Genomic DNA, 26,885 nt, shown 5'->3' on the forward strand with positions numbered 1-26,885 from the left:
GTTACAGTGATACAGTACAGAATTTATGTTTACTTTAACAGAAATTGCTTCATATCGAAGTAAAGATCAAACTCTGATCCCTGTCACATAATATATACTGACTCTAATACTTGCATTTTGTCCTCACACATAAGTGAGCACAGGCAATAAAGGTAAAGACAAATTTAAAATAAACTGCTAAGTAGGTCTGTTGACTTTGATGACAATCCCAGGAAGGCAACCAACTAGCCTTCTGAAAATACGTAGAAATAATAATAAATATCTTATGTCAGAAAGATTTAAGCTAATACAATCTAAAGTACAACTGCTTTATTTGAAGGCAAAGTTAGTAATTTAAATTAATGAATTTTAAATTATTTCTTATCAGTAAAGAACAAAAAAGGTCAAATAAAGCAGACAGAGCTAGGTACAAGTTTTAAGGAACACAAAATGTGTGTTGTCATTGCAAAAAGTCAGCTGGACAATTTAATAGGGATCAAGCCCAAGTTCATAGCATGTTCTCACTGGCAGCACAGTATACAACAGGAAAGAATGACTCTCTGTTTAACGTCACCAGTGATGACGTGAGTTGCAAAAAAATTACCACAATGATATGTTTTACTTGTCTTTTTTGGGGATAATGCAACATCTTCAGAAGTCCTGATGATGACTAATGATACAGGCAATAACCAAGGTGAAACTCCCTTGACAAATATCTAAGATTTAAAACAGTAGCAGTTGACAAAACTTAAAAGGAAAAAGAGACAAAATATGATAGTGGCAAGCATGAATGTAGGTTAACATTGCAAAAAGACAATTAAATTTATATCCAGGATATCATCAATAAACAGTAAAATTCAGAATGGGGTAGAACTAGGGCACAATACAGACATAAAGTGGGGAAGACTCAGACTGTGACTAAGAAGAGAGATCTGTGCAGAGTTGACCCCTTGCAGGAAATCACAGACAAGACACTCTTCTAATGCTACTTCCCTGCCCATGGAGGTGGAGGGTCGCTGACCTAATCAATCTGAAAATATGATACCATGGACTGAGAGCAAGAATTTGAATGCTGATGATGGGCCATTGGCCTAGATGGTCTTGATTGTGTGGATCAGTTTAGTGTAATCCTTCAGCAGCATAATTTTAAAACAGCCCTTTTCAACATCTCATTATCTTCTGTTATGATGACTAGTTAATCATCCATCCATTAAGCTAAAAATACCCAACTGGAATTCAAATACAGGGACTTTTACTTTTAGATTTAACAGAAAAGTGAAAGGAATATGGAATACTGAATCTACTATTTTTCAACAAAGAGCAAATAGCAACAGATTTTTGTGAAAAGCCAGTAATGATTGATCAGGGATTTTAAATATTGGTGTATAACTCAGTGCTATGAAAAATATCATCAGAGGTCAAATGTTCCTATGAATGGATGGAAATACAGCAACAATTCTCACTTTTCCTAAATGACAAATATTGGTGTCTGCGATGGTCTGGTTAACACAAGCCTGAAGGTCAGAAAAGATTTGCTGATATTTGGAAATAGTTATACATCAGTATGGTAGATATGTTCACTTCTTGTGCACAGGATTCATTGTGCCTGGTCACATGAAGCTGGCCACATGAAAACAGCCACACCATTCTATGATTCTATGCAAGAACATGATTCCCCCTCTATTTAGGCTGTCACTGTAGCTACATGACAGGAATAACTGAAGCAATCATTAGTTTATTATTAGGTTTGATGCATTGGCTAACAATATAACTAAGTCCATAGCCCTGACCTCACTGTCATGTGGAAATGATCAGGATTTAGTCAGGCAGTGTCAAATCCTCAGTATAACCACAGGTTAGTTTACCATAACAGATCTGATTGGCCTGCATCTGTGTTCTGTTAGCATATACCATTCAGGTAACATATTTTCTAGCAGAAAGATTTCTTTTGCATTGACTCTACTTGGCTTAGTGGAAAGTAACTGGAATTTCTTATCCATGTATCCTATTATAAAGGAGCAATTTACAAAATTTTACTATTATAAACTCACAAGTCAGTGACTTTTTTTTTTAAGATCAGTGAAAGTGTTAATTAAAGATCCCTTTTTGTTGCTGTGAAAACAGTTTTGGTTTGTGACAGGACAGCGATTTTGTTCAGAAAAGCTATAAACTTAGTAGCACCACTGGAAACATCAGAAGTCACCAAGGAACAATTGAACTGATATACTGGAGCCAGTGAATAGCAGGGAAGCCTTTGTAAGTCTCCATGCTTTTCATAGTTCCTTTAAAGGGTAAACTTGACACTGAAACTAAGGAGAAAAGTTTCAGGACCTGCTCCAATGTAAAATGTAAGACCTTTGGTAAGTGATAAAACATAGCCCCCTTTTGTTGAGAAAAGAGCATTTCTGATTAACCATGTTGTTTACTTATGGATAAGCTGACAAAAACAATCTCTGAAATCTATTGCAAGAAACAGGTTGACAGGTATGTCCAGCAGAAAAGATACTCCTTGAAAAAATGTATTGTTAAATACAAAAAATCTAAATTTCACTTTTCTATAATAGACTTCCCCCTGAGATCTTGAGATCAGGAAACACATAATAGACTATGAAGCATCTTTTTGAGTTAGAAAATGGGAATATTCACCTCCCTCAGAGTTACTGTGAGAATAACCTCATTAATAACTGAATTGAAAGGCTCTCTGAGGTAAGTTGCTATGGGAATAAAATGTCAAATATCAGTGTACCAAACTGGTTTTTTCTGCAATAAAATTTATCAGAGTGATCCCCAGGTGAAAGGAAATAGTTTAAATGAAGTTAACAACAAAATCCTCAGTGAGACATCCATCAATCCTATCCACACAAAGGTCTCTATAATGCCAAACATGCCAAGGGAAGCCAATAAACTTCTTTCCTCTTGGCTCCTTTGGGCAGTGACTCTGAGAACATTGTTCTTGAAGATCAGGATTTCAGAAAATGAGTCTTGATGCTATTTTATTGGGAGGGTAGGGAGCCAGGTGAAGAGGATTTTAGTCGAACACCTAGACAAAGTAGGAGTTGTTCTCTTTTTCTTTTGTATTCAGAACCCAAGACATGAGGAGTTTGTCTCCAAAACTGGATCTTGAAGAATTATCTCTTCTATTTTTAACCGTGGATACAAATTAAATACCTGAGGCAAGTAAGGACACTAAAGAGTCAAAATGATTCAATTGGGATCGCCTCCCATTTAGTGTTTTTGAACCAAACCATCACCGTGGGCTTCAAGTGAATAATGACAGTTCTAACTTGCAGCAGAAGTGTGCCTGAAGTGGAGACCATAGGCTTGCTTTTTCACTTGTCATTTTAAGATTAAAGCCCATGAGTTCGGGAACAGTAATGCTCCTCTGGGAAAACCTTTTGAAAGAAGCAAGCAAACCTGTGGGTTATATGTGTCTGTCCAGGTCTGGTTTATATTTTGGGATTTGAAAATGGTATGGAAATCTCAAGAATTCAAAAACCATTTGAAAGTATTTCTGAAGATGCCCAGGCATTTGTGACTTTTGGCTCTTCCTCATCGAGAAACGTCACAACTATTTAATTTAATTTAATTAAATTAGCAGCACATATAGTGAGTACATTTAACGGCCGGCTCTCCAGTAGAGAAGAATCAAAGAAAACTTCAAGTATTACTGCCTGGCCACAGAGTAGCACCTCAGAAGCTAGATGCCTCTTAGACTGCCCAGATTTCTATTGACTGTTTAAATAAAAGAAATAATGACATTTTAAGAGGGCTGGTCTCCTCCATTAACTCCATCCATTAGCTTACTCATTTATCCTCTGCAATTAAGTGACATTCACTATGTACTTCAGCACTCAAGTTGCATTTTACTCATAAGTTTTGCAGAATTTCTAAAGTAAGTTATACTTGAAAAAAGAATTTTAAAAAATATCTGTTTTAGATATGGAACCTCAAATCCTAACTTTTGAGGTTGCAGAGGGACTGACCTGAACTCACTCTAACAGTTCTGATTAGTATAGTTATCTGGAGCCAGAAAGGGAGTGTGTTTTGATTCTAGCTAGGATTCTTAATATTTCATTGTGTGAATTGTTTACTTTCATAAGAATCACTCCCCTTTGTCTGCAATTTTGTAGGAAAGTAGGTCTCCCAAAGGTTTTTTTTTACCGACATGCTCAAGACTAAACTGTTGTTGATCAAACATAATAAATTTTTTCCAACCTCAATATCCTGAGCTATAACCGTAGGTGTTCACCGTAACACCTTTGTATTTTGATGCATCACATTTTGTGGCTGTTTCTCTTCAGGGTGTATAGAAAGGACAGAGAAAAAAACCCTGATAGTAACAGCTATATTTAATTCATAAAGAACTTGCAGAATTTCAGTGCAACGCATATTTCTTCATCTCAGAGTTTACAGACAAATATTTGATGATGGAATGGGTAGTTTTGGTACTGAGACTGAAAAAGATAGGTTGATTGCTGTACATACTAACTGCAGCAGTTTTTTTACTTGGAGTTGATGATTTATTCACTGATCATTGTGCTTCTTACCTCTGGGAAATTTTTATATGCTTATTTTCAAGTTATTTATAAGTATGATTATTTACACACCACAAGCAATTACACCAAAGCTGATAGGACCATGTGTTGCTGAAAATAGTAAATATGAATAAAGCAATCAGGCTCTTGGTCTTATCTATCCACTACTAAGATTAGGACCTGCCCTGGTTTCAGGTGGAATAGAGTTAATTTTCTTCTTAGTATTTAGCAGAGTGTTGTTTATTATTATTATAATTATAATTTACTTTATTTCAATTGTATTCTTATCTCAACCCACACGTTTTACTTTTTTCCAATTCTCCTCCCTATCCTACTGGGGAGTGGGATGAAGTGAGTGAGCAGGTGTGTGGTACTTAGTTGCTGGCTGGGACTAAACCACAACAGAAGTGAAATATGAAAGATTTAAAGCAAAACAAACATAGATACACTTACAAAACAAACCAAATCCACCTCAGGTCAGAGGGGGAGGAGGAGGACTTCAAACAAGCCACCATTCCCAGGTTATAGCTGAGGGTTGGCATTAGTAACAGAAGGTCAGTAGGCTCTCAAAACCACAACTTAACTTACAAAGATTTACCTTATATCACCACACAACAGGAATAAATAAAAAGATTCACTTGGTGAACAGAGTGGGTAGCTGACAGATATTAATGGAAAGAACATAACTTCTAATTTTAACCACAGAAGTTATTAGGTGCAAAGCACAAACAAACAGTGAGCTGTAGGGGATAAAATTGCTCAGTGTAGCAGAAGGCTTGTTAGTCTAAATGCCTGAAACATTCTGTGGCATTAAATGTGCTTATACCAATTCTGTATAATCACAGAAATAGAACCTCAAATAAGTTTAATTACAGATGTTAGATGAAAATAATGAGTATTGGTGACTCAGTTCTAGAATTCCCTACCGCATACGCTGGGGTTTTTTTATGAGTACCGTACATGCAAAAATATCTGTGTTTATATAGGGAGAAAGAGAAAGAGAGAGATTTTCTCTAAAAATATATATATCGCTGTATTATATTTTATTAACTAGGATAAAATGGTAAATCAGTACATAGAGGTTCCTTTGCCAATTTTGGAAATAATATTAAACAACATTGGCTTCTTGACAGTACAGAATTGAAGCTTTCAAAATAGTGGGAAAAAAGCTTAAGTCCCATCACCAGGTCTATCCTGTCCTTCCCCCTCCCCCCCCCTTTTTTTTTTTTTAAGTTGGGAAAATTACTAGAAACCAGCTTCATATCACTAAAGACTAGAAGAAACATATTGCATATGACATTAGTCAGCAACCTTTCATGGGTGATCTGCTGGGTTGTATTCTTCTTTTCCAAAGTGGAATGTAGCACTGCAGGAGGTTCTTTGCAACATACAGGACACCTTGTCACTCAAAAATTCAGGATGTCATTAATCCACAAATGTCTGTGGAACAAAAGATGGATATGATCTACCTAGCAGAGAAAGATCTGAGAGAGTGCAGGTTGAGAGGCTGAGAGCAGCCGTTACTTACTCATTAATATTTGTATGCCCAGGGAAGCATTCAAAATTCTCTGCATGTCACAAGTGAGAAAACTGAATGCCACAAGCAGTAATCTTTTCTCTATAATGGACAGCAACTACACTGAAATGGTTGCCTCCTATTAATGCTTTTAAAATCCATGACTGAGCTCCATCTGACACCTTTGAGACAGACTGATGGCACCTGGATTAGGAGCACCAATGATCTGAAGTCAAGGTAGCGTTCAGCATAAGTGCTTGAAACCACTGAAAATGTGGTATCTCTTCACTGCCACACCTTACTTAACCTTTTCTAAAAAGCACACTTAATCACCCCTCACTCTCAGAAAAGTATTGTGAAAAGCCGTTCAGAGAGTTGATGCTATCCTAGCAACATCTGGAATTTTCCTAGCCACCAGACAAGCTCCACTTGGATGTCCTGCCTTCCACAGCCAACACCTATGAAACTGATTTCCAGTCCTTTTCCCAACCTGTAATAGTAATAAAACAGGACAGGTTAGACCGGGTGGTGCTAAGTAAATTTTTTTTGCTATTTTGAAAGCTGCCCATGCAGCTTTTCTCTATCTATTCTCTTCTCCCGTTCATCAATAGGGAGCTCCCAAATTCCAAAAGAACAATGATTGCCCTGCTGAAAGTTAGGATCAACAGGAAAAGTTCTCTACTCTATGACTCATTTCCAGCAAAATCTCATGGCACTTAGCACTGACAATTTTTTTCAATAAAGATCAATAAATCCTTCAAGAATGTCTTTCAACACTGAGACTTTTGTGGAGAATTTCACACTTGAAATGTATTTCTCTTTCTGAGGTATATTCATCTGCTATTATTGTTTACACCATAAAAAAACCCTAGTTTAATAATATTAGCTTAAAAACTTGAGCAAGAGACCTCAAAGACATATCACTGGGCTGGAAAAGATATTGCAATAATAGCATAATTGGCGTGCTGCTGCTGAAAAATTACATGCTGAGTCTGGGCAAAGAAGACTCTCCTGAAGCTGCATAAGGCTTCTTGTAATCTGTTCCTCCCATTATATCCAAGCCAATCTCAACAAAGGCTAACTTTGGTTTACAGCAATGACCTGCACATAAGATTATGTATTTCTGTGGGGTTTATGTGCTAAAACAGTAAAATATGAAGCTGGATTTAAAATAATTACTTTTTCCTACTTCTCAAGCATGATCTTGTTCTTTGACTTAGAGCTCTGTACAGCAGTTCACAGTGCTTAAGGTATGCTATTGCCCCAAAAGTATTTTCAGGCTTTACAGTTTGGACAAAGATTTATCTAAACCTTACCCCAAAAGGCATAAAATCAATCTTTATAACATAATGTGAAAGCAATCCAGTGGGAAGTGGAAGATAGTTTCAGAAAGGTGTGAAGGACACTCAGGAGGCTAACAGTGATTTTGTGATTATATTGCATCTCTGTTTTAACAAGGTAGCTAAGGACAGTTCTCATCGCTCAACAAGGGAGGCAGAACAATATCAAAAGGAAATAATAATTATTGGAAGGATTAACTCAGTTTGCTTTTTTATATCTTAAATAAGGAACAGCAGGTGTTCACTTAATGCTGCAAAAGTAGGAAAAAGAAAGAAAATACATTTTGTCCATCCATTTGCAGTAGATTGCTTTGTAGTATATTTATCTTACTAAATACAAGTCTTTCTTACACAGAATGGTGTTAGAAATACAATGACAAAGTCAGTGCTCTATTTCATTCAGAATTATACCAAACAAAAAATGACAGGGCAGAAAAGTACATCAGGTGTAGAACTTATTTAAATGTTTCCAAATTTCAAAGAACTGGAATCAACATATTTAAAAAAAAAAAAAAAAAAAGAAAGATAGAAAATCAGAAAGAAAGTGGAAATAAAACTCAAAATCAATAAAATACTGCCAGATAGAAGTAGGAAGCCAAATAGCATAGATTACTTTCTTATTTTGAGTCAGATAAACAAACTGTAGGTAGATTTGATAAATATATCTGAAACAATCATTTTCAATGTAAAATAGGATTAATGAAATATAAAGTATGGAATTTCATACTATGTTATGATATTATGAAGAAAACACTTACAGGGATATAAAATTCAGGAAATAAACTTCAGATTCAGCAACTATGTTTAGTTATCACTAGAGCCTCAAAAACCTGTATAATAGGCTGCCACCAACTCTAGTGGTTCCTTCAGTGGAAGAGTTCCTTTAATTTGAAAGGAAAACACCTCTGCCGTAATTTTGGAATGAATGAAACTAACTTAGGTGTCTATATTGCACTTAATAACTGTATCAGAAAATACAGTACAACATTTCTAAGTATAAAAGTATTATAGAATTTGATACTTTTGTATCAAAGACCTGGAACCACAATCATAGAAAAGGGGTGTAGGAGAAAAGCTGATTATAGATATAATGAATCTTCCATTAGTTGCGATAGAAATTAATCATATACAAAACTGGAAGAAGAACCCTGACAGACTAACTACCAGTGAAGTAAACTGAAATCATAGAACCATAGAATTATTTAGGAAAAGACCTTTAAAATCTTTTAGTCCAACCATAAACCTAACACTACGAAGTCCACCACTAAAACCTATCTGTAAGGGCTAAATCTCCAGTAAACTTTCTTTGGTTCCGTACTGCTAGGTTTCCTGGCAGACAAAGAATGCCAGATCAGAAAACATAGAAAGCTGACAGACAGCCTTTAGAAAGGAGGTGGTGATTTCAGAAGAGGTATCCGACTTTTATGAACATTTTTTTGCAGGGTTCAAATTCCAGTGATTAAAACTAGAAATGTCTAATTGTCTTGCAAATCCTAACTTGTCCCTTCAGACTCTTTCATTTACTTATTAAAATACACGTTTATAAGAGTCAATGTGGAAATTAAGGAAGTTAAAGATGAGGTCAAACTGAGCAGGTGAAAGATAACCATGTAAACAAGTCTTGTTATTAGAGTGGAAAATAACTTGTTTGGGAACAAAAGGAAGAAAGTCTTCATTTCTGTGATACAAAAGTACACCCCTACTCTTAGAGTGCCTTGTTGATGGACATTTGAGGTGAATGTTGATTGGCTAAGGGAATAGACCAATGTATAACATTAAGATTTTTCTGAGGACAACCTGAATACGGGTCACATGCTGCATTTTAGTTATATTTGTTAGATTTTGGTAAGTGAGGAATCTCAAAGGGAAAGGCTGGTAGTACTTGCCAGTGCACAGATGCCTTCCTTCTTTCCTTTTTTCTCAAGAAATATGTGTTTTATAAAAGGGGAGTACTGTGCTACAGTATACATAGCACATATTGGCCTAACTATAAAAAAGTACTGTATACATGTGATGTATCATTTAAACAGTATACTGTTAATTTCTAAGAGTTTAACATTAAATCAAAGGATGTTCCATGACATACTGTATTAAGAGAATCAGTTCTAGGTCCTGAAGAATGTATTAAATCCCAACATCCCCTTGTACCGAGAGGCTGTAAGCATCTTGGGCCCCACCAGTGCTCATCTGCAGACACAGTGTGATACAAACATGCATTTCTGGTATAGCAAGTAGTTTCCTGGGATCAAGTGCAGACAAATAAAAGCCATTGTTATTCTTCAAAATACATAATGGATTAGAGATTGAACACTAGATAGTAAACCAACTTTGTTCTTCTTTAACCATAGGAAAAAAAAACCCAAGACTTTTTCCTGTTCTTTTTCTGCAAAGAGTTTGTATTTACTATCCATGCCAAATTGTGATTGAGTCCAAGGAAACTCAGAGGATAATTTAGTTAAGAAAACAACTTTTATTGATCTTTGCAGGTTTCGATCTTTGTATAATAATAATCTTGTACTTTTTCCTGTTGCAGGGAAGCTTCCATATACATAGTGTTCACAACAGCAAATTAGGTAACAGTTCAACATAGGCTTGCATTCAACAGTAAGTAATGTCATTCAAGGTAATCAATTTAACTAGTCCATGAAATTAAGTAGAACTGTGCTCAAGAGAGATCAGACCTCCTGATGTGCACACTGCTTAGTATTGCTGCTCTTCCCCCTCTGAAAAGTCCATGCCTTTCCTGCTACGTTTGGTGTGTATCCCCTACTTTTGATTCCTTCCCCTAACATGTTTTACATGATAGGGCACTGTGAAGCTCCTCTACCAAACTGAACTAAAAATTGTCCTTTTTAATTGAATATTCTCTCAGAAATTTTTGCTTTGTATTGATTGATCTCAGTAGCAAACTTTTCCACACCTTTCCCATTATCTCAGCATTAGCTCACTAAGTCAAAATCTTGTGAAACCTCCAAGATTAATTTGACAATCTTTCCTCTATTCCACCCTTCAGTGCTTAGTCACAGGTGTCACTGCCCACCAGGTTTTGCTTCAAGAAGGTTTTGCCTTCTGCTTTCCCAACCTTGCTTTGTAATGAGAAGAAAAGAAAAAAAAAGGAGAGTCCTGTGCTTATCCAACAAAACCCTGCCTTCTTTGGTTTTACGCCGACGTTCAGAAGGGACTGTACAAAGACAGTTCTGGTAAGATACGACCTACTTTCTTTCAGAATCTATGAGCAAGATCATAATTTCTTACTATGTTTTTTTTCCAATTATTTACTTGGCCATTTTCTAATTCAATCAGGTACAACATTTGATTCCAGGATGAACTTCCTTCAGTCATTGGGCAGTATGGTACACAAGGTTCACAAAAAACTGTATTCCCACCTGGGAGCTACATTCACACATCCATATCAAGGAATTCCTTCACTTTCATGACAAATGCTGTCGATGACCCAGTAGCTGTCACACTGAAGCTAGGTGGGATAAGATAGATTTGTTCCCCCTTGTTCTATGCGAAAGTTGTCAGACCTTTTGAACTCTACTGGGAGTGAAGCCAATATTGAGAAGTAGAGTCAGTTTAATATCTCTGCACATTTGAAAACCATTTGTCCTGGAAGAACCAAACATTTACTACTCAGTTTGCTGCCTCTTCCACCATTCAGCTTTTCCAGTCCTGCAAAACCCAGCTCTCTGAAAGCCTGCTCTTTGGCACAGAAAACAACAGCAGCACAGCTGAAGGAGCAGAACCTTTTCACTGCAAGAAACATCTGTGGGCAGGTGTGGAAGACAATGTCTGAACTTGTGAAGGAGGGATTACAAAAGTAATGGTGTTGAGATTGAGACAATAATCTTTTTTTCTTACAGTTAATTTCATAATCAGAATTTTCCCTGATCTTGAATAGGAGTCTCTAAGCCTGTCTTTCTCGATGATTGGTTAGTTTCGAATTATTTATGCTTAGTTATGCAAAAAGCCTGTCTTGATATCCAGGCCCACTGCATAACATGTGTTGCTACATGGGTAAAATGTTACCTCTCCTGAGCACTTACACTTCCTAGATAAGCCAATAAGAAATTCCTTAACAGGTAGGTGTCATGACAGGCATTTGTGTAGATTTTGGAAGTCTACAAAAGAAACAGCAAAGACTTACATGATGCCTTTGTTTAAGACGGAGGTCCTGACCAGGATGTTTCCACCAAAGCAGAAAACTTAATCTTGGAATTGTAGAAAGTAGTATTAGAAAGAATCTTGAAAATTCATCATGTCCATCTCAAAACCATTGCTGACACAGATTTTGTTGAGTGTAGATGATAGTAAATTAAAATTGGCAAATACTTTAGCTGTCTCTTGAAAGGATCTTTGTTTTAATCCTGACAATGTGAGGTTAGTCTGTTATCACACAGCATTTTTAGGACAGTCAAATGGTGGAACAGATATGCAGCTCATTTGAGGCAGTAAGAAGCTAAGATGGAAGTTCCAGATTCATCTTCTTTAGAGCTCCCTGAAGAAAAGGTAAAACTGTGATCTAGTATTAAATTTCACCAACAATTACCATTTACTGTCTGAAGAGGTCCACATTATTTGTGTGCATTGTACCAAAGCCTGATCAGGAAGATAACGGCTGATGGTGATTGCAAAGCTCTGATATTTCTTCTGAACCTCCTTCAGCACAGACCACGTGAACTGTTGATACCAGTTTGGAATTTGGTACCTCTGTGACTGCCTGAAATTAGCATATTGTTCTTCTGTGCTCTCCCTTCTGTCTATATTCTCCTACTGTCTCATATCATGCTATAAGTGTACACTCGGCACTGATCACTATTTTGTTCTGTGTTTGTACAGACAACAGTAGGAGGGATTGCACTACACATAATGATGACTTCCTGTCTAAAGTTCAATAAATAGAAAATAAAATTGTATAAAATTCAACATGGTCATAAAACAAAAAATAAAATAAAAAATCGAATAATCTGGATCTAATTTATCTAAAACATTATTATCCAGCATAAAATAATGCCTTCAACAGCTGTGGTTTTCAACAAAACTGCTTTTGAGCAGTTTTTTAAGTCACAATGTGGTATTCCTACCCAATCCAGTTCTAAAGGGAACCGGAATATTCATCTTTGCAAAGAAAAAATGAAAATGCAATGTAACACACCACAGAACTTCCAAGAACAAACTAAAAATCCAGTAGAAATATTGATCCCCACCCAACGTTTGCTACTTTCTCTAACAGAAGTTATTTAGATTCTAAACCCTTTATTTAACCATTCTGTAGGGCTGCATTTTATGAAACAATTAGTTTTTGACAGAGTGTATTATTAGCCCTGTGACTTGAGATCTGTGCAGCAGCTACATGACTGCCTCAGACGTTATCCTTCACAGCTTTGTGGCAGCAGGATGATGAACACTATCATATCACTGACAATAACTGGACACTGCATACTCTGATTTGAATCTGACTCCTTTTGACATTTAACCATTGCTTTAAATCGGTTCCATGTGAAACTCTTGTGTGTTATTTTTTCCTATGTGACTTTACAGTTCTTCAGCTTTCATTGCACTTTATATAAATTCAGTCATCATGCTCTGAATTTAGCTACCTGAATCCATACTAATTGCAGGCATTTTTCTTAGGCTCTGCATCTGGCTTTTAGGCTTTTAGTACAAGATGGTGTTTTCAGCAGCTGGCCATTTAATAATGATGCTTTCTGAAGCTCGACAACAATTTTAAACCCTTCATTTAAGTTGAAGGCTTTTCAAAACAGGAGGTGTAGAAATCAATTTTAAATTACAACTTCAAATTGGAAGTTTAACTCCAGAGGACGGATGTTATATTCCCTAGTACATAAGATTTCCATTGAGCTTTGTAGTTATGACACTATAGCAGAATAAAACCTTATGACTCAGGCAAAGTGGGACTTCAGCACTTCCTTGGAGTTAAGTAGATACATAAGCACTACAGTGAAACAATTTCTGGCCATGAAGAAATAAGTCCAGGCACGTTGCTATGCCTCATTTCCTGCACACAAGACTACATTACTGAGGCACAACATGTCACACTGACCTCCGTAAAGGTGTGCTTGAGCTTGCAGCTTCAGGATGCTCAGTGAAAAGCTATTTGGAAACACATATTTACTTAAATGTAATCGTGTACCACAAAAATAAAAACAAACTCTTTAAAGGTTCAGTACACTTATTTCTAAAAGTAACTGTACCAAAACTGACTTTTTAAGCCCCAAATAATCAAATACAACTGCCATATCACTTGGCAGAGCCAACTTCTAGCTTCTAAAGCTTTGTTTCTTATCCTTTCCTTTGCATCTTCCACCACAACATAGACAAATATGTTATTACTATTTGGAAGTGTCAGGTCTCCTGTGTCAGGTCTTTTCTAAATGACCCTTTTTAACTATTTCACTTTCACCTCTTAAATATGATTGAAGTTTTAACTGAGCACCATCAAGCAAATGCAGTATGAAAGACACTCTGTCACCAGGCTATTGCTAATATAGTCATTACTTATGATATTTACTGAGAATTTGCTATGAACATTGGTGAATATTCCCCTCACTCTTCTATTGCCATTCTTATGAATATACTGCTATTTCTGAAGAGTTGAACATCAGGAAAAATTTACTCCTTTGGTCTCCTGGTGTTAGTACTAGATACACATATTCGGGAAAGGGTAGTTCTTAAGAAATAAGAAATATTCAAGGTGAAGGGAGTCAAGTTCCTTTGCTTCAGCAGTATTAACCAAAATGAGACTGTTTTACTTTTACCTGAATTGACTACACAATTAGTGTAGTATCTTGCTTAAAAGCACTTTTTAAATGTCTGAAAAAATATTGCAGTTCCACACCATTTAAGTATCTAGCTTTGATAAGAGGAAGTGATGCTGCTACACCAGATCTAGTTGTCTATCCAACATGTACAGCAATAAATATCAAGAAATGAAACATACTTTTCCATATCTTTAGCCACAGTACAAGCTCTAGGCAAACAAAGGACTCTATTCTCTGGTCTTTCCAGGCTTTTGTCGTGCTTTAACTTAGGCTAAGAAGAAAAAATTAGATAAATACAACATGGTTTTACCAGAAGTTGTTTGCACACAAATAACCACATATTTCTGCTCGATGACAAAGTTATTTTGTACATGGTAGAGTTGGCTTAAATTTAATTTTTCTCAATTTCAGTGAAGATGTGTGTATAAGAAAGTATAAGCAAAGTTGAACAATTTGAGGATTAACTGGCAAAATGCAAGGTGGGCATCTGTGCTAGTTTTGTCTGGAATACAGTTAATTTTCTTCATAGCAGCTAGTTTGAGGCTATGTTTGGGATTTGTGCTGAAGTAGTGCTGATAGGACTTACACAGTGTCAAAGCCTTTTATGCTCCTCACCTCAGCCCACCAGTGAGGAGGGTGGGAGTGCACAAGGAATTGGGAGGGGGCACATCCAGGGCAGCTGACCCTAAATGACCACAGGGATATCCAATACCATATGGTGTCATGTTAGGTATATAAACCCAGGGGAAGAAGATGGAAGGGGGAAACATTCAGTGTGATGGCATTTGTCTTTCAAAGTTAGTGTTAGGTGTGATGGAGCCCTGCTTTCCTGTAGATGGCTGAACGCCTGCATGTCCATCGGAAGCTTGTTTTGTTTTGCTTGTGTGCACATCTTTTGTTTTCCCTATTAAGCTGTCTTTATGTCAACCCATGATTTTTGTCCCTTTTATTATTCCAGTTCTCTCCCCCATCCCATCACAGGGGAGTGAGTGAGTGGCTCTGTGGGACTGACTCACTGTTTGGGGTTAACCATGACAGTAACACAGGGAAAAATGTTATTTAGAGATGGGAATTATGAAGCTAACAGGGGTTAACAGCAAAGGAGATTAAGTCTGGAAATGATCCAGCTGAATACTTACACAAAATAATCAGTGGTCTTGATCACTGGCATGGAGCTTATCAGAATGGTGATAATTCAAAACATTAAGTAATGAAGAATCAGAGTGACACAAGGGAAGAAGTGGGTGATCATCTTTGAGACTATGAATAATAGAAATGGACCAAAATTCAGTCATGCAAAAGGTCATGTACATAGGAACACCACAAATTTCTAATAGGAACACCACAAATTTCTAATGTAGATTGAAGCTTATCAATAGAAATTACTGAGCAAGGCACTGGTGGACTGATCACATGGTGACAGAACTATCCACACGATACATCCTTGAAAAGAGCATATTATTAAAGGTTGTACTAGAAGAGTCATTTCCAGTAGAGAACAGGAAGCATTTTTTCCTACTCAGGGTCCTGTTGAAAACTCCCCTGCAATTCTCTGTGTAATTTGGGTTATCTGTGTGCTACCAAGACAGGTTCAAATGCAGACAGATGAGGGGCACAGAAAGTGATAAAGCAGTAGAAATAAGAGAAAATTAGAAAAGGTTTCCCTACAAATCAAAGAGTGAGAGGGGACATTTTTGCTGCCTATCAGAGCACTGGAGTAATTCTGGAGAGGGGAGAGCAGTTTAAAATAACAAAAAACCTGAATTAAACAGAAATATTATAAATAGGTTAAGAAACGTAGTCAGGAAAACAGATGTTTCTAACCATTCAAAGAGTGAAGTTCTGGGAGATCCTTCCAACAAAAATGGAACATAGAGAACTAACGTAGCTAGTAAAAATGGTATGTACTACAGCTTTTAAAAAGATCAGCATATGATAATGATGTGTTATACTGTTTGTAATAGCTGGGGACTAACAGAATGTAGTTCAGGCTTCTGGTTGGATCATTTTTTTATTATCCTACGTATGGTAGAGAGTCTACATGCAACTAACAGTTTTTAGATCTACTCAATGGATCAGCATCTCTTCTCACTAGAAAGCATGAGTTGTAACTCTGGGACAGACACTCTGTAGGCTTGTCAGGCAGTACATGGGTGCTCTTCACAAACTATTTCCATATATTTATTTGTTAAGTGGTACATTGAATAAATAACTTTTTTCTATGATTACAGAGTGACAATAAATGGTTTTAAACCTTTTCTTCCAAAATTCATGCTTTATTCTACATCCATCATTAACATGTATGAATATAAAATTACAATATTTTTTCTGCTCATTTTTTCTAATTTTGAGACAGCTGTGACATTATACATAATACACTAAATAGCTTACTTTCTACTATTCCTACATATTCATACACAATTCACCTATTCCAGTTCTCTCTGAATCGATAAGCATTGACAGTCTTTAGCAAAATTATATCATCTCAAGAAAAAAGTCCACTTATCCACTTATTCACTTATCCACCTTCTCTTGCTATACTTTACCTTTTTTTTTTATTCCATATTGAGTCCAATATTGTGGAAAACAGTGACTCTTATAGCTACTAGTGGGAATATGAAAAACAACTTCATTTTGTATTAAACCCTGCAAGATACATTTTCAAAGAGGAGATATTTTCCTATATTATTTAGGTACTTGGAAAACTGCCATCTTGAACAGTATTTTCTAAGTAGTATAGGAAATTAGTTATTGTTTCGAAAGCAATGGACTCTTCTGAACTAGATTGTTGTACTAAGTGTGATATCTTAGGAGGAATAAAAGATTATATTAGGAACATGCATAATGGGGAAAAACACCTCAAAACAAAACAAAACCATGCAAAGATTAGATAATGACAAAATAGATATCCATAAATATTTCATGTGCTTTTTTTTATTAGCTGTTAATAATGGTTGCATTACAGAAATGTTTTCCTGATGGAAAAAGAACTAAGTGGTATGAAGGCATCTCTGCAATAATTTACTATTGAACTTTGTTCATTTTGTTCAAAAACAGACGACACTTTTTTCTCATGGAAAAAAAAAAAGGTGGTAATAATTCATTGAAACTGCTAACTCAGGAGAGCCCAATTAAAATCTTACAAAGGCAGAAGCATGGATATCTTTTTCCCTTAGGGCATCTAGACAAGATTAACAGTATGCTTTCACTCTTGGGTATTTCTCAGTGTGTTACCTCAAGGATTACAAGACTAATTGTGCATGATCAAGATTTTACCTGGGGGGAGGTGTGTAGGGTTCTTTCTCTCTTGTTTGTTTACAGATCATGACCTATGGTAAATTACTGAAATTTTATATCAGTACAAGAAAATTACGGCTATGACACCACAATACACAAATGGCAAATAATCTGTCCCATTCCCTGCACAATGTAAACCACACCTCATCAAGCTTTGTCAAGGAATAGGGAATGGTAGTCTTGTCTTAAAAGCAAGTAAAGCACTTTACATGCATTTAGATATTTCCCCCCAACTAGCAAAACAATACAAATATCTCCATGTGTACTGAACATATAGGGCAGAAGATACATGTTTCTGACTTGTTATGAAGCCCAGAAAGCCAAAACAATGTGATAGTCTATTAAGGCACAATCACTTCCTAATAAAATATATTGGGAACTTCTGGGGAACCAATACACTCACAATTAAGCACCCATTGTCTAGACAGGCAGCAATGTCTATTCCACAAGTAACATTAAAAACATTTCTATGATAATATACAAAAACATGCTTCCTAAGAGTGCTCTGTTCACTCTGCCTCGAGAGCCAAAATTATTTTAATTGAAATGCATTCACATAATTCCAGTTAAATAGTCTACATTTGAAAATTACACAGAAATGCATAAATAGTGAGGAAACACCACATTTTAGGCAAACTTTTCCACTGCCTTCCAAAAACTTTACAAGATACACTTTCTTATGATGTATTATCTAGGTGGGGAGCAGAAACTCAGAGTAATAGAACAAGCTAAAAAAAAGTTTCAGACAGGAAAGGTGATGGAAGAAGTACAGACTGAGAGATATCACCATATAAAACAGGCAGGTGGGCAAAGAGACGACTATAAATGAAAACAAGAACATGGACATCCGCCTCAAAAATTATGCCCATTCATAAATACAGGTATGAAGTTACCCGCCATGTGCTCAAACCCCAGCTGGCGATGTGCTAGAATTGAGCTGCGCCTAAAAGCAGACATCCACGCCCTCGGTGTGGATGGTTGGACAAAGGCGGGCTTTCCCCCTGCTTCCCCGGGCAGCGCCCGCAGCAGGCAGCCCCGCCGGAGGATCTGCGCGGATCCCGGAGGGAGCGGGGTCGGGACCCGGCCCGGGCAGCGGTGACGCCGCTCCCAGCTCAGCGCGGGTTCGGTACCGCGGACAGCTCCGCACTCACCGTCCTCGTTCTCGTCGAAGACGGGCGCCCTGTGGGAGTGGCCGCCCCCCATGTTATTCCGCGGCCGGCTCCGCATCCCCCGCCGCCAGCATCCCGCGGGACGCGCCGGGGCACCCCGGCAACGGGGCAGCTGCCTCCCGGCTCCCAGCCCCGGCCCGCCCGGGGGAGCCTCGGCAGGGCTACCAGTCACCCTGCGACATGGAAGCGATCCGTGTGCCCCTGGCAGAGCCCGCTGCTGGCTGGCGCGCTCCGACTTGGCCCGTGTCTCATCGCGGAGGGGCAGCGGAGGGAGGGAGTTAGGGGAGGAGGGAGGGATGGGGGGGGAGGGAGGAGGCGGAGGTCCTGCTGCTGGTGGCTTTTGGTGAGCGGTAAAAGCTGGATCTACCTGGATCGTCGCAGATCCTCCCTCCTCCGCTTTTCCTCCTCCCACACCTCCCCTAGGGAACGCAGAGCCCCCGCTCCCGCCTCGGCAGCGGGGCCGGGACCCCCGCCCTGCGCTGCCCCGGCGGCGATGCCTGGTGGGGAGCGGGATCGAGGATGGGGAGAGGCGGGAGGGGCGAGCCGTGCCCTAGGTCCAGATGATGTTTGTTTTGCCTCCCAACTGGGACAAGGGTTCATTCCAGGCAGCGCGGTCAGTTGACCGAACTTCCCTGAGTTTACAAAGGGGAGGGGGGAGAAGGAAAAGAGAGACATCCAGTCCCGTTTCCCTTCCCACCGGGAAGCGCCCGTAGGGCAGCCCGGCCCCGCAGCGCCACCTGCGGGCGGGACGGGGTGGCCTTGGGTGGGCCCGGCGGGAGGAGGCGACAGCTTTGTGATCGTCTGGGCGTGCAGTTGGTACGGGTAGATGTGTGTGTTTGTATATATAGACATATAAATATATATATGTATATGAGTCTTGAAATGACTCCCTTGTAAAAGTGCATTAGGGAAAACCGCCATCACCACTCAGGTATAGCACGAATCACCTGCCATACAAGGAGCAATGAGGGCTTTCTGCAGTTACTGTTGGTATTTGTAGACAGAAATAGCTGTCTCTCTCTCTTCCAAAAATGCTACCATCAGCAACTTTTGGGGTGAAGCAGAAACAATTGCGTTTGAAACTTCCTCCAAAGGAAAAGGGGTAAAAAAAAAGAAGGTAATATATCTATATTATTATTGTATTCAGGTCAAAGTCTGTGCAGCTCCTGAAGGGGAAATCTGCAGGAAAAAAAAAATTCAACAGGAAGTTGCATTTTTTGCTTTTTCACTGTTACAAGGGGAGAAGAGAGAGAAGGAATAGGATCCTGAAGTCAGAGTACATGTGTTTCCATATATAAAGGCAGAAAGACTCTCATATTCTCCTGTAATACTTACCACCCTTCTTTCAGTACAGCTGTTTAGAAAAGCCAACGAACAAATTCTACATGAAGTAGGAGAACTTTCAGTCTCTTTGCTTATGATTTTTACCTGCCCTAGTTACACTCATCAGCTGTCTTTGAACCCAACATAAACCTGCTATAACCTCTCTGGAAAAGGTTGATTATAGACTTGAGTGAAATGGGTAAGATCCTGTGCTGTGTAGCTGAGAGCTTGCAGCAGCTACAAACCCAGAGAACTGATAAATTCAGACATTTTGATATTTTTCCATAAGTAGACAGGGACAGATTGTATCACCTGCTGATATATTTTACTTAAATCATTTGGTTTACCACTATTTCCATATGAAAGCATTTGCAAAATAGGGAAGCTTTCAAAACTTTTACCCATGACTGTTCTAAAATGTAGTCTAGAAAACATTACTTACCCTTTGTTATTCTTTTGTTTATTACCCATTCAAAGATTTAGTCATCCAGTCAAAAGCAGAAATGATATCATGTTACCGATGTTACGTTCCTTCAGTCAGAAGACAACAGTAGCATATAGAAATCACAGACCTTCAGCTCTCTTTTGGGTTAACAAGCCAACACGGTACTTCAGGTTAATCCATTTTCTTTAGCAGGAGCAAGGAGGACTGCACTCACAGATTAACACATTTCAGCTGATGAGAGTTATCATCTATCTAAGTTAAGGGCTTATATCATGTCAATCTAATTGTTTGAATTCATGTGGAAGTGTTTTAAAGTGCCCTTCCAAGTAATGGGAAGAAGAACCAGTTTGCCATTATGTTCCCAAGCTTATAATTTTACACACAAGAAATACATCCATAGGATATGGACATGGGATGAGTAGGAGCAGTTTGGAATTCCTTTGCATGTAGACAATACAAATTCATTAAAAATTATTTAAAACTGTCTCCAAGAGTTATGTTATTTCTTTTTTAGATCTGACTTCCCTCATATAGACCAAAAGTCTAAGAAGCCTTCTGAGATGATTTTCTTGATTTTGTATGACAAGGCCCACCATGAGCCAAAGCAATTCTAGCAATTTAGGGGACAGTCAGTTGTCTCCGTTAATTAGTCAGTCCTACTAGACCACTGTGTCTTTTTGACTCCTATATGGATTATCAGAGTTTTGCAATAAATTTGCCCTTGATTTGTGAAAAATTCTGGCTTATGTTTAAACATCAGCATAACTAGGACGTTAAGACAGCATGCTGTATTAATATGAGATGTGAAAAATTAACACACAGTAATAAAGTATTGATGAGTCATTGTTTTGTGATTTATTAATTGAAAACATTATATTCCTCTATAACTCTTTCACTTGAGTAGTGCCAGACAATATCCTTCACAGTCATTTTCTGTAGGAACACACCAAAGCAATGATAGTTCGACAAGAATTGTTGGGTTTGCTGTTCTGAAGGCAATACGATGTATTTATTGCTACAGTGCCTTTGTTCTGAACAAAGGTTTGTTTGTATGACACTCACCAGCTTCCGGGGAGCATCAGCATTTCTGTAGCTAAATCAAATGTTGTTTGTATAATGGTGTCCAATGGAACAGAGGACATCAAGCCTAGACATGTGCTTAAGGCCCAGCAAAGATTCAAGGAAATCAGTGGCAGTTTTCCACTAACTTTGACATGAATAATATCAAGCCTTGAATACATAGGCTGCTTATTCACATGGTCCTGGGCTCCCCTTTGTTCTTTGCAACCCTGAATGCATGCTAAACTCTGAACAGATGCATAACTTCATTATAATTTTTCTTTTTTTTTTTTTTTAGTACCACGCAGAACAATCTGAATTTCATTGCATCTGCTCCAAATTTAGCAACAACTCTTCAGGAACAATTACTCATGTGTTTTTCCAATTGCTTTTGTAAAACAGAAATAAGTCTGACATTCTATATCATAACATCATGCATAACAGTGACGCTCTCTGAAGCCTGAGAATTCTCAGTACAATTAAATGTTTACTCTTCTGGGACAGAGATTTCTAAGCTACAAGCAGTCAGAGTTTCTAAGTCTTGCAATGCCAAAACCAAACGCAACTTCTCATGATTATCTGTTCTCTTAAAAGGCAAATCAAGACTTGCTTGAGATAAACAAAATTCTAAACCTAAAAACATGTTTTATTTTTAACATGTAACTGCTTTATAGCCTATGCAGAAAATGTGGTTAGGAAAAAGGACAGTCTAATAGGGCTTTTTTCTTCCTCCTGTAAATGAGAACCTGCAATCAGCATGAACATCATTTTAAGATATTGTTTTACATTTTCATTTAAGGTCTATGTTTTCTGGCTTAGATTAATAGTGATTTTTTCAGACCTCCATGCAGAGTTAGCAATAAAGAAAATCAAATATGATTACAGTCCTTTGCATTATAAAACTTCCCTTAGGGAATTCAGTGATTTAAAGCCAGTAATTCTGTGATTACAGCTTTTGTATTAAAATGCTTCTGATGAGACTTACAGGGTGACCTTATAGTTCTTGATTTCACAGCATACCTTGTTGATATGCTAATATTTGTAAATTGCAGAGTGTTTATACTGACATTTTTGTGTTTAAATACTGTCCTGCAGTTAACAAACAAGATATTAAAATGATATTTTTTATCTTTATGATTATGACTACTTTAAAAGGAAAGATGATAGGTTAAAAATAGTCCCCTCCTTGGAAACCAATAGGGTTCCCACACCTATTCCTATTCCTATTCCTATTCCTATTCCTATTCTTATTCCTATTCCCATTCCTATTCCTATTCCTATTCCTATTCTATTCCATTCTTTCACTTTGCACTATATGCAGTAAGCTCACTTTGGCTCTTTACTATGTCAGCTGAAGCAGTGATAAATTGCTCAAACTCTGTTTTCAAGCCACATCTGCTCCCCCCGACCCCCTTCAGATCAGTAGGACGTGACAAAAGGAAGAACATGCTGAAATAAGAAGAAAATTTTCGTCTTTCTATAGTTTGCTCTCAGAGCATGGTCTCTGCTCATTTTTGTTTGTATTTTGGAGAACTTATGTATTTGGAGTGTTTGCTAAAGAAATCAGCAAAAGTCAAGAACCTGAAGTACATCCTGAGAGTTTTCTAGGCACTCTTCAGGTATAAGTACTTGCTGTTCCCAGGAAAGGCCAGAGTTTGTGCAAATTGACTGACTCCTGTTTCACCCCTGGATAAATTTGGAGAAAACTATTTCTCCTAAGGTTCTATCAAGACACTGTTAAAAACCTGGAGTTTTATTAAGGTTTACTGTGAACAGCAGTGAGTCTAATTGGCATCACCTGGATACGCAGACAAGTGACAGGGTATAAGAACTGGTTCAAGCATAGATCAAAGTTTCCTTTACTTTGCCAAGGTTATGGCATTGATGGAAGAAAGTGGTTCAGTCTGGCTTCCCAGACTCTCTCCCAACTACTCCTTTCCCAGCAGTCCCATCTCCATTCCCCAAGGCACCAATTTAAAGTATAATGGAGTTTTGGACTAGTCCGAGTACGGGTCATCCAGTCATGGATTTGTGCGAGAATGAAATGAGCCATAGCCAAGATAATGGGACATGGAATAAACTTGTAGACAAGTTGTACACAATCAGATCTCATGGTTAAAATATGAGTATTTCTTTTCCCACCATCCATTATAGAGGGATGGCTAACAGCTTTCATTAAGGTTTATATAAAGGCTGCCAGTCAGCTCTTTCACTTGCATTACATTTGTGTAAACAAAACATAACTGTGGTCATTTACTTGGAGACCTGCTGTATCCTCAGCCTTATTTCAGGAGAAAAAGAAAGTGTTTGATCCCACCTAAGCTTAGGAAATCACAGAAAGCCTTTACCACCTTTAAAAGGACATAAAGGCAAGAAGAACAAGGATGGCTATGTAAGTTTTAGAGCAAAACTAGAACTATTTTTTTGTACAGAACCCTAAACTGATAAAAAGGGGTGAGTCCGTTCTGCACTACAGTGGATACACTGGGGTCTAAATTACAGTAAATTTGGGACTGGGCTTCTAGGTTGGTGCTAGTCTTCCTTATCATATACTTTATCTGTTCAATACTGTGATGCCAAAAAAGTAATCAAACCAGATTAAATTACCTATATGCACAGCAAACACCATTCCAGACAGCATTGGCTCTAGAAACAGTTCCCAACTCGCTGGAGTGCCTCAGAGTTTGATTGCCTACAGAAAGGAATTCAACATTCTGTGTATATTCAAGGAGAGAAAAGAAAATGAAGTTGCTGGAAGCTGAGATCAAAAGTGATTACAGATCCAGAATTGCTCACCCCAGTTTGGACATATTACTACTGAGTTGTATTTTTGCAGTTGGCTTCAGTCACAGCCTGATCAGGTCCATTATGGACATCTTATGATTTGACACTGTTACACTAAATCTCAGACTGATAAGCCGTAGACAATTTTCACTGCAGTATGTAGCAGAAATCACTTCAAAATAGAGAGCATTTTGTTCCTTTGTAGCTTTTACCTGTTTCTGTGGCATTCAATGTGGTATGCATTATTTATTTCCCTCAGCACCAGAAATAGCATGGAAAACTTGTGAAAGGTTTTTTGAGGTACCTTCCTGGATATACTCAAGTTTTGAAGTCTATGGCCTGAGAAAGAAAAACCCCAATGTACAGTTGGAATTTGAGAAACTTGGTGTTAGCTCTCTGCAAGACTATTTATGACTGTCTTGTTAAGGTCCAAGGCCAGGGTCAGGAACAGCTGTGGTGGGAGCAGAGTCAAGTGATGCAAGATCCCAAAACCATAAAGAAAAGTCAAGAGGTTGGTGCATGCAGGTACATGAACAGGAAGCATGGACAAAATATCTTCTGCCCGTACAGGTTTTGGTCACAACCTTTGGTTTTACATTTGGGATGTTGGAAAAGAATTTTTCTATGCCTTCTGATGGCACCAAAACATATATATGACAAAAGACTTGGTAGACCACAGGACCCTGTTGTAATCAACTTACTGCAACATCCTGTGCTTGAGCATGTTCAGCTTGGACATGAAACTGCAACTAAGGATCCCCATGTTCCACTCCTGCTGCTCATAGTCTGTGAACCCTCCACACTTTATCTTTCCATCAGGTGTTTTCATGCACAAAGTATATTTTTCACATTAGACTTCTTGCAACATAAGGAACGGGCAAAAGAAAACATCTGGAGTTTCTTCCTTTTCTTTAAAGAGACAAACTGGTTCCAACACCAGGGCTGTAGAAATAAGTGTTGTTGGAGAATCACAGGGTCAAACAAGAGTAGAGAAGAGATGTACATCCCCAGAATGTCTCCTGAGCAGCTGTACTTGTTTTTCTTTTCCAGTACAGCTGCTACAAGCTCCTGCCAGTAACCTAACACACCTCCTGCCCCTCCCCACAGCAAGTATTCCAAAGGAGGTCGTGCTGAATCTGTTCTTCCTGCAGCAGCCTGCTCGTTGGTGCAGCCACTACCATGCACTGTAATAGCACAGCCGTTCCCTTTCACAGCCTGTACCAGCCCTCTGTGGTTTATGTTCCCCTCAATCTTAGCTGTTTAATAGCCTTTATTGCTTAACGATTTTTTTCTCCCCCTCTTCATGTAATATAGCTGTATCTGGAGCACTGGGGATTCTCCATTAATAACTTGTCCTATTGTGTTTTGTCACGTCCTTTCTTGTGACTAGTAATTTATCAGCAGCATTGACTGATGTAAAATTATAGACTTCCCAATCTTTCCTAGCCTGCAGTGTGTCTTTCAAGAAGTCATAAAGTAGCTCAAGTGATGAAGAGCCCTACTTTACAGAATAGTTAAGAGGCTGCTCTTTTAGAGCTATTACATTTGGGCTATTAAGGCAAAACACTAAATAGGGATGCCAGGGTGACTTACAGTTCTCTTGTTTCTTTTCTTCTCAGGAGTATGGCTACACCTTTTCATTTAGGTTTTGTGTTGGGTTTGTTTTGGTTTTTTTTTTTTTAATTTGGACTAAAACCACTAAATCTGCTCGAGACATGCATTCTCATCTCAGAGATAAGAAATCATAAGCTAATAATTTGAAAACTGAAGTCATCCATTGAAGATAACAAGATAAAACCATACACATTGAGCTTTGTACAAGGAATCATGATGATTTTGCACAGAGGTGGTTGAGAAATGAAAGAAAGAAAAATCAATTGTTCACAAAAGCGGCACCTGAAGGAACTGTTATAAAAATTAATTGGATGTGTAAAATAAGGAAAACATTATTTGCTGAATATTGCCCATTCCATTTGCTAAAATTTGTTGAAGTAAAGCCTAGATAGAAGCGTTCATTAATTGTTCAAGTTTGCAGCAAAGCAGTAAAATTCATGTTCAAATTTACAGAGCCAATAAACAAAATTTGAAGGTTGCCATGTGTCTGCTGAAAAATTGGATGAAATTCAAGGTTTTTTAAGTGTTCTTGAAATTAGTAATTTTATCATTTTCCACTACCTTAACTGCTTAGAGGCTAGGAAGTAAATACTTGATAATTTTCAAAAAAAAGCTAAAGAATAACACTGTAGCCTGAGGAAAGATGTCTATATTTTCCTCTGATTTGGTTGTTTTTTGGTTGTTTTGCTGTTCTTTGGATTTAATCACATCCCTCTCTGCCCTTATCTCATAAAGAGATTTGCTGCATGTACATTCCATAAATGCATACTAGACTATAATCTGTGCAATAGGATGGTAGAAGACACAAAGCAGGAGGAATAGGCTTAAATGTGCTTTGTGAGTGAGGTCTAATTGTGCTTGAGAACTACATGGCTTTGGAAAGTTAAAGATATGTAATTGCACCTTGTGAAAAATAACAGGAATTATGTATCTGACACCTTGTAATTTACCTTTGGTCACACATAAGTGTGGAAAAGCATTTTGCTGCTTATTGTTACTTCATTTACTGGAATCATATCCAATCAACACAAGAGCCCAG

At 38.0% G+C, this 26,885-nt stretch overlaps 1 protein-coding gene across 1 annotated transcript in view; it reads right to left on the reverse strand.

The window, feature by feature from the left end:
• The window catches only part of STK32B (serine/threonine kinase 32B), a 175,297-nt gene extending 156,370 nt beyond the window's left edge, over nt 1-18,927 (reverse strand). The window contains exon 1 of the mRNA XM_027642940.1: nt 18,604-18,927. Coding sequence (XP_027498741.1) covers nt 18,604-18,679 — 76 coding nt within the window. The 5' untranslated portion in view covers nt 18,680-18,927. The remainder of the gene's footprint in view (nt 1-18,603) is intronic.
• Between the last annotated feature and the right edge of the window lie 7,958 nt (nt 18,928-26,885).

Source organism: Corapipo altera, unplaced genomic scaffold, assembly GCF_003945725.1.
Source record: "Corapipo altera isolate COAL_440 unplaced genomic scaffold, ASM394572v1 22, whole genome shotgun sequence".
NCBI lineage: Eukaryota > Metazoa > Chordata > Aves > Passeriformes > Pipridae > Corapipo > Corapipo altera.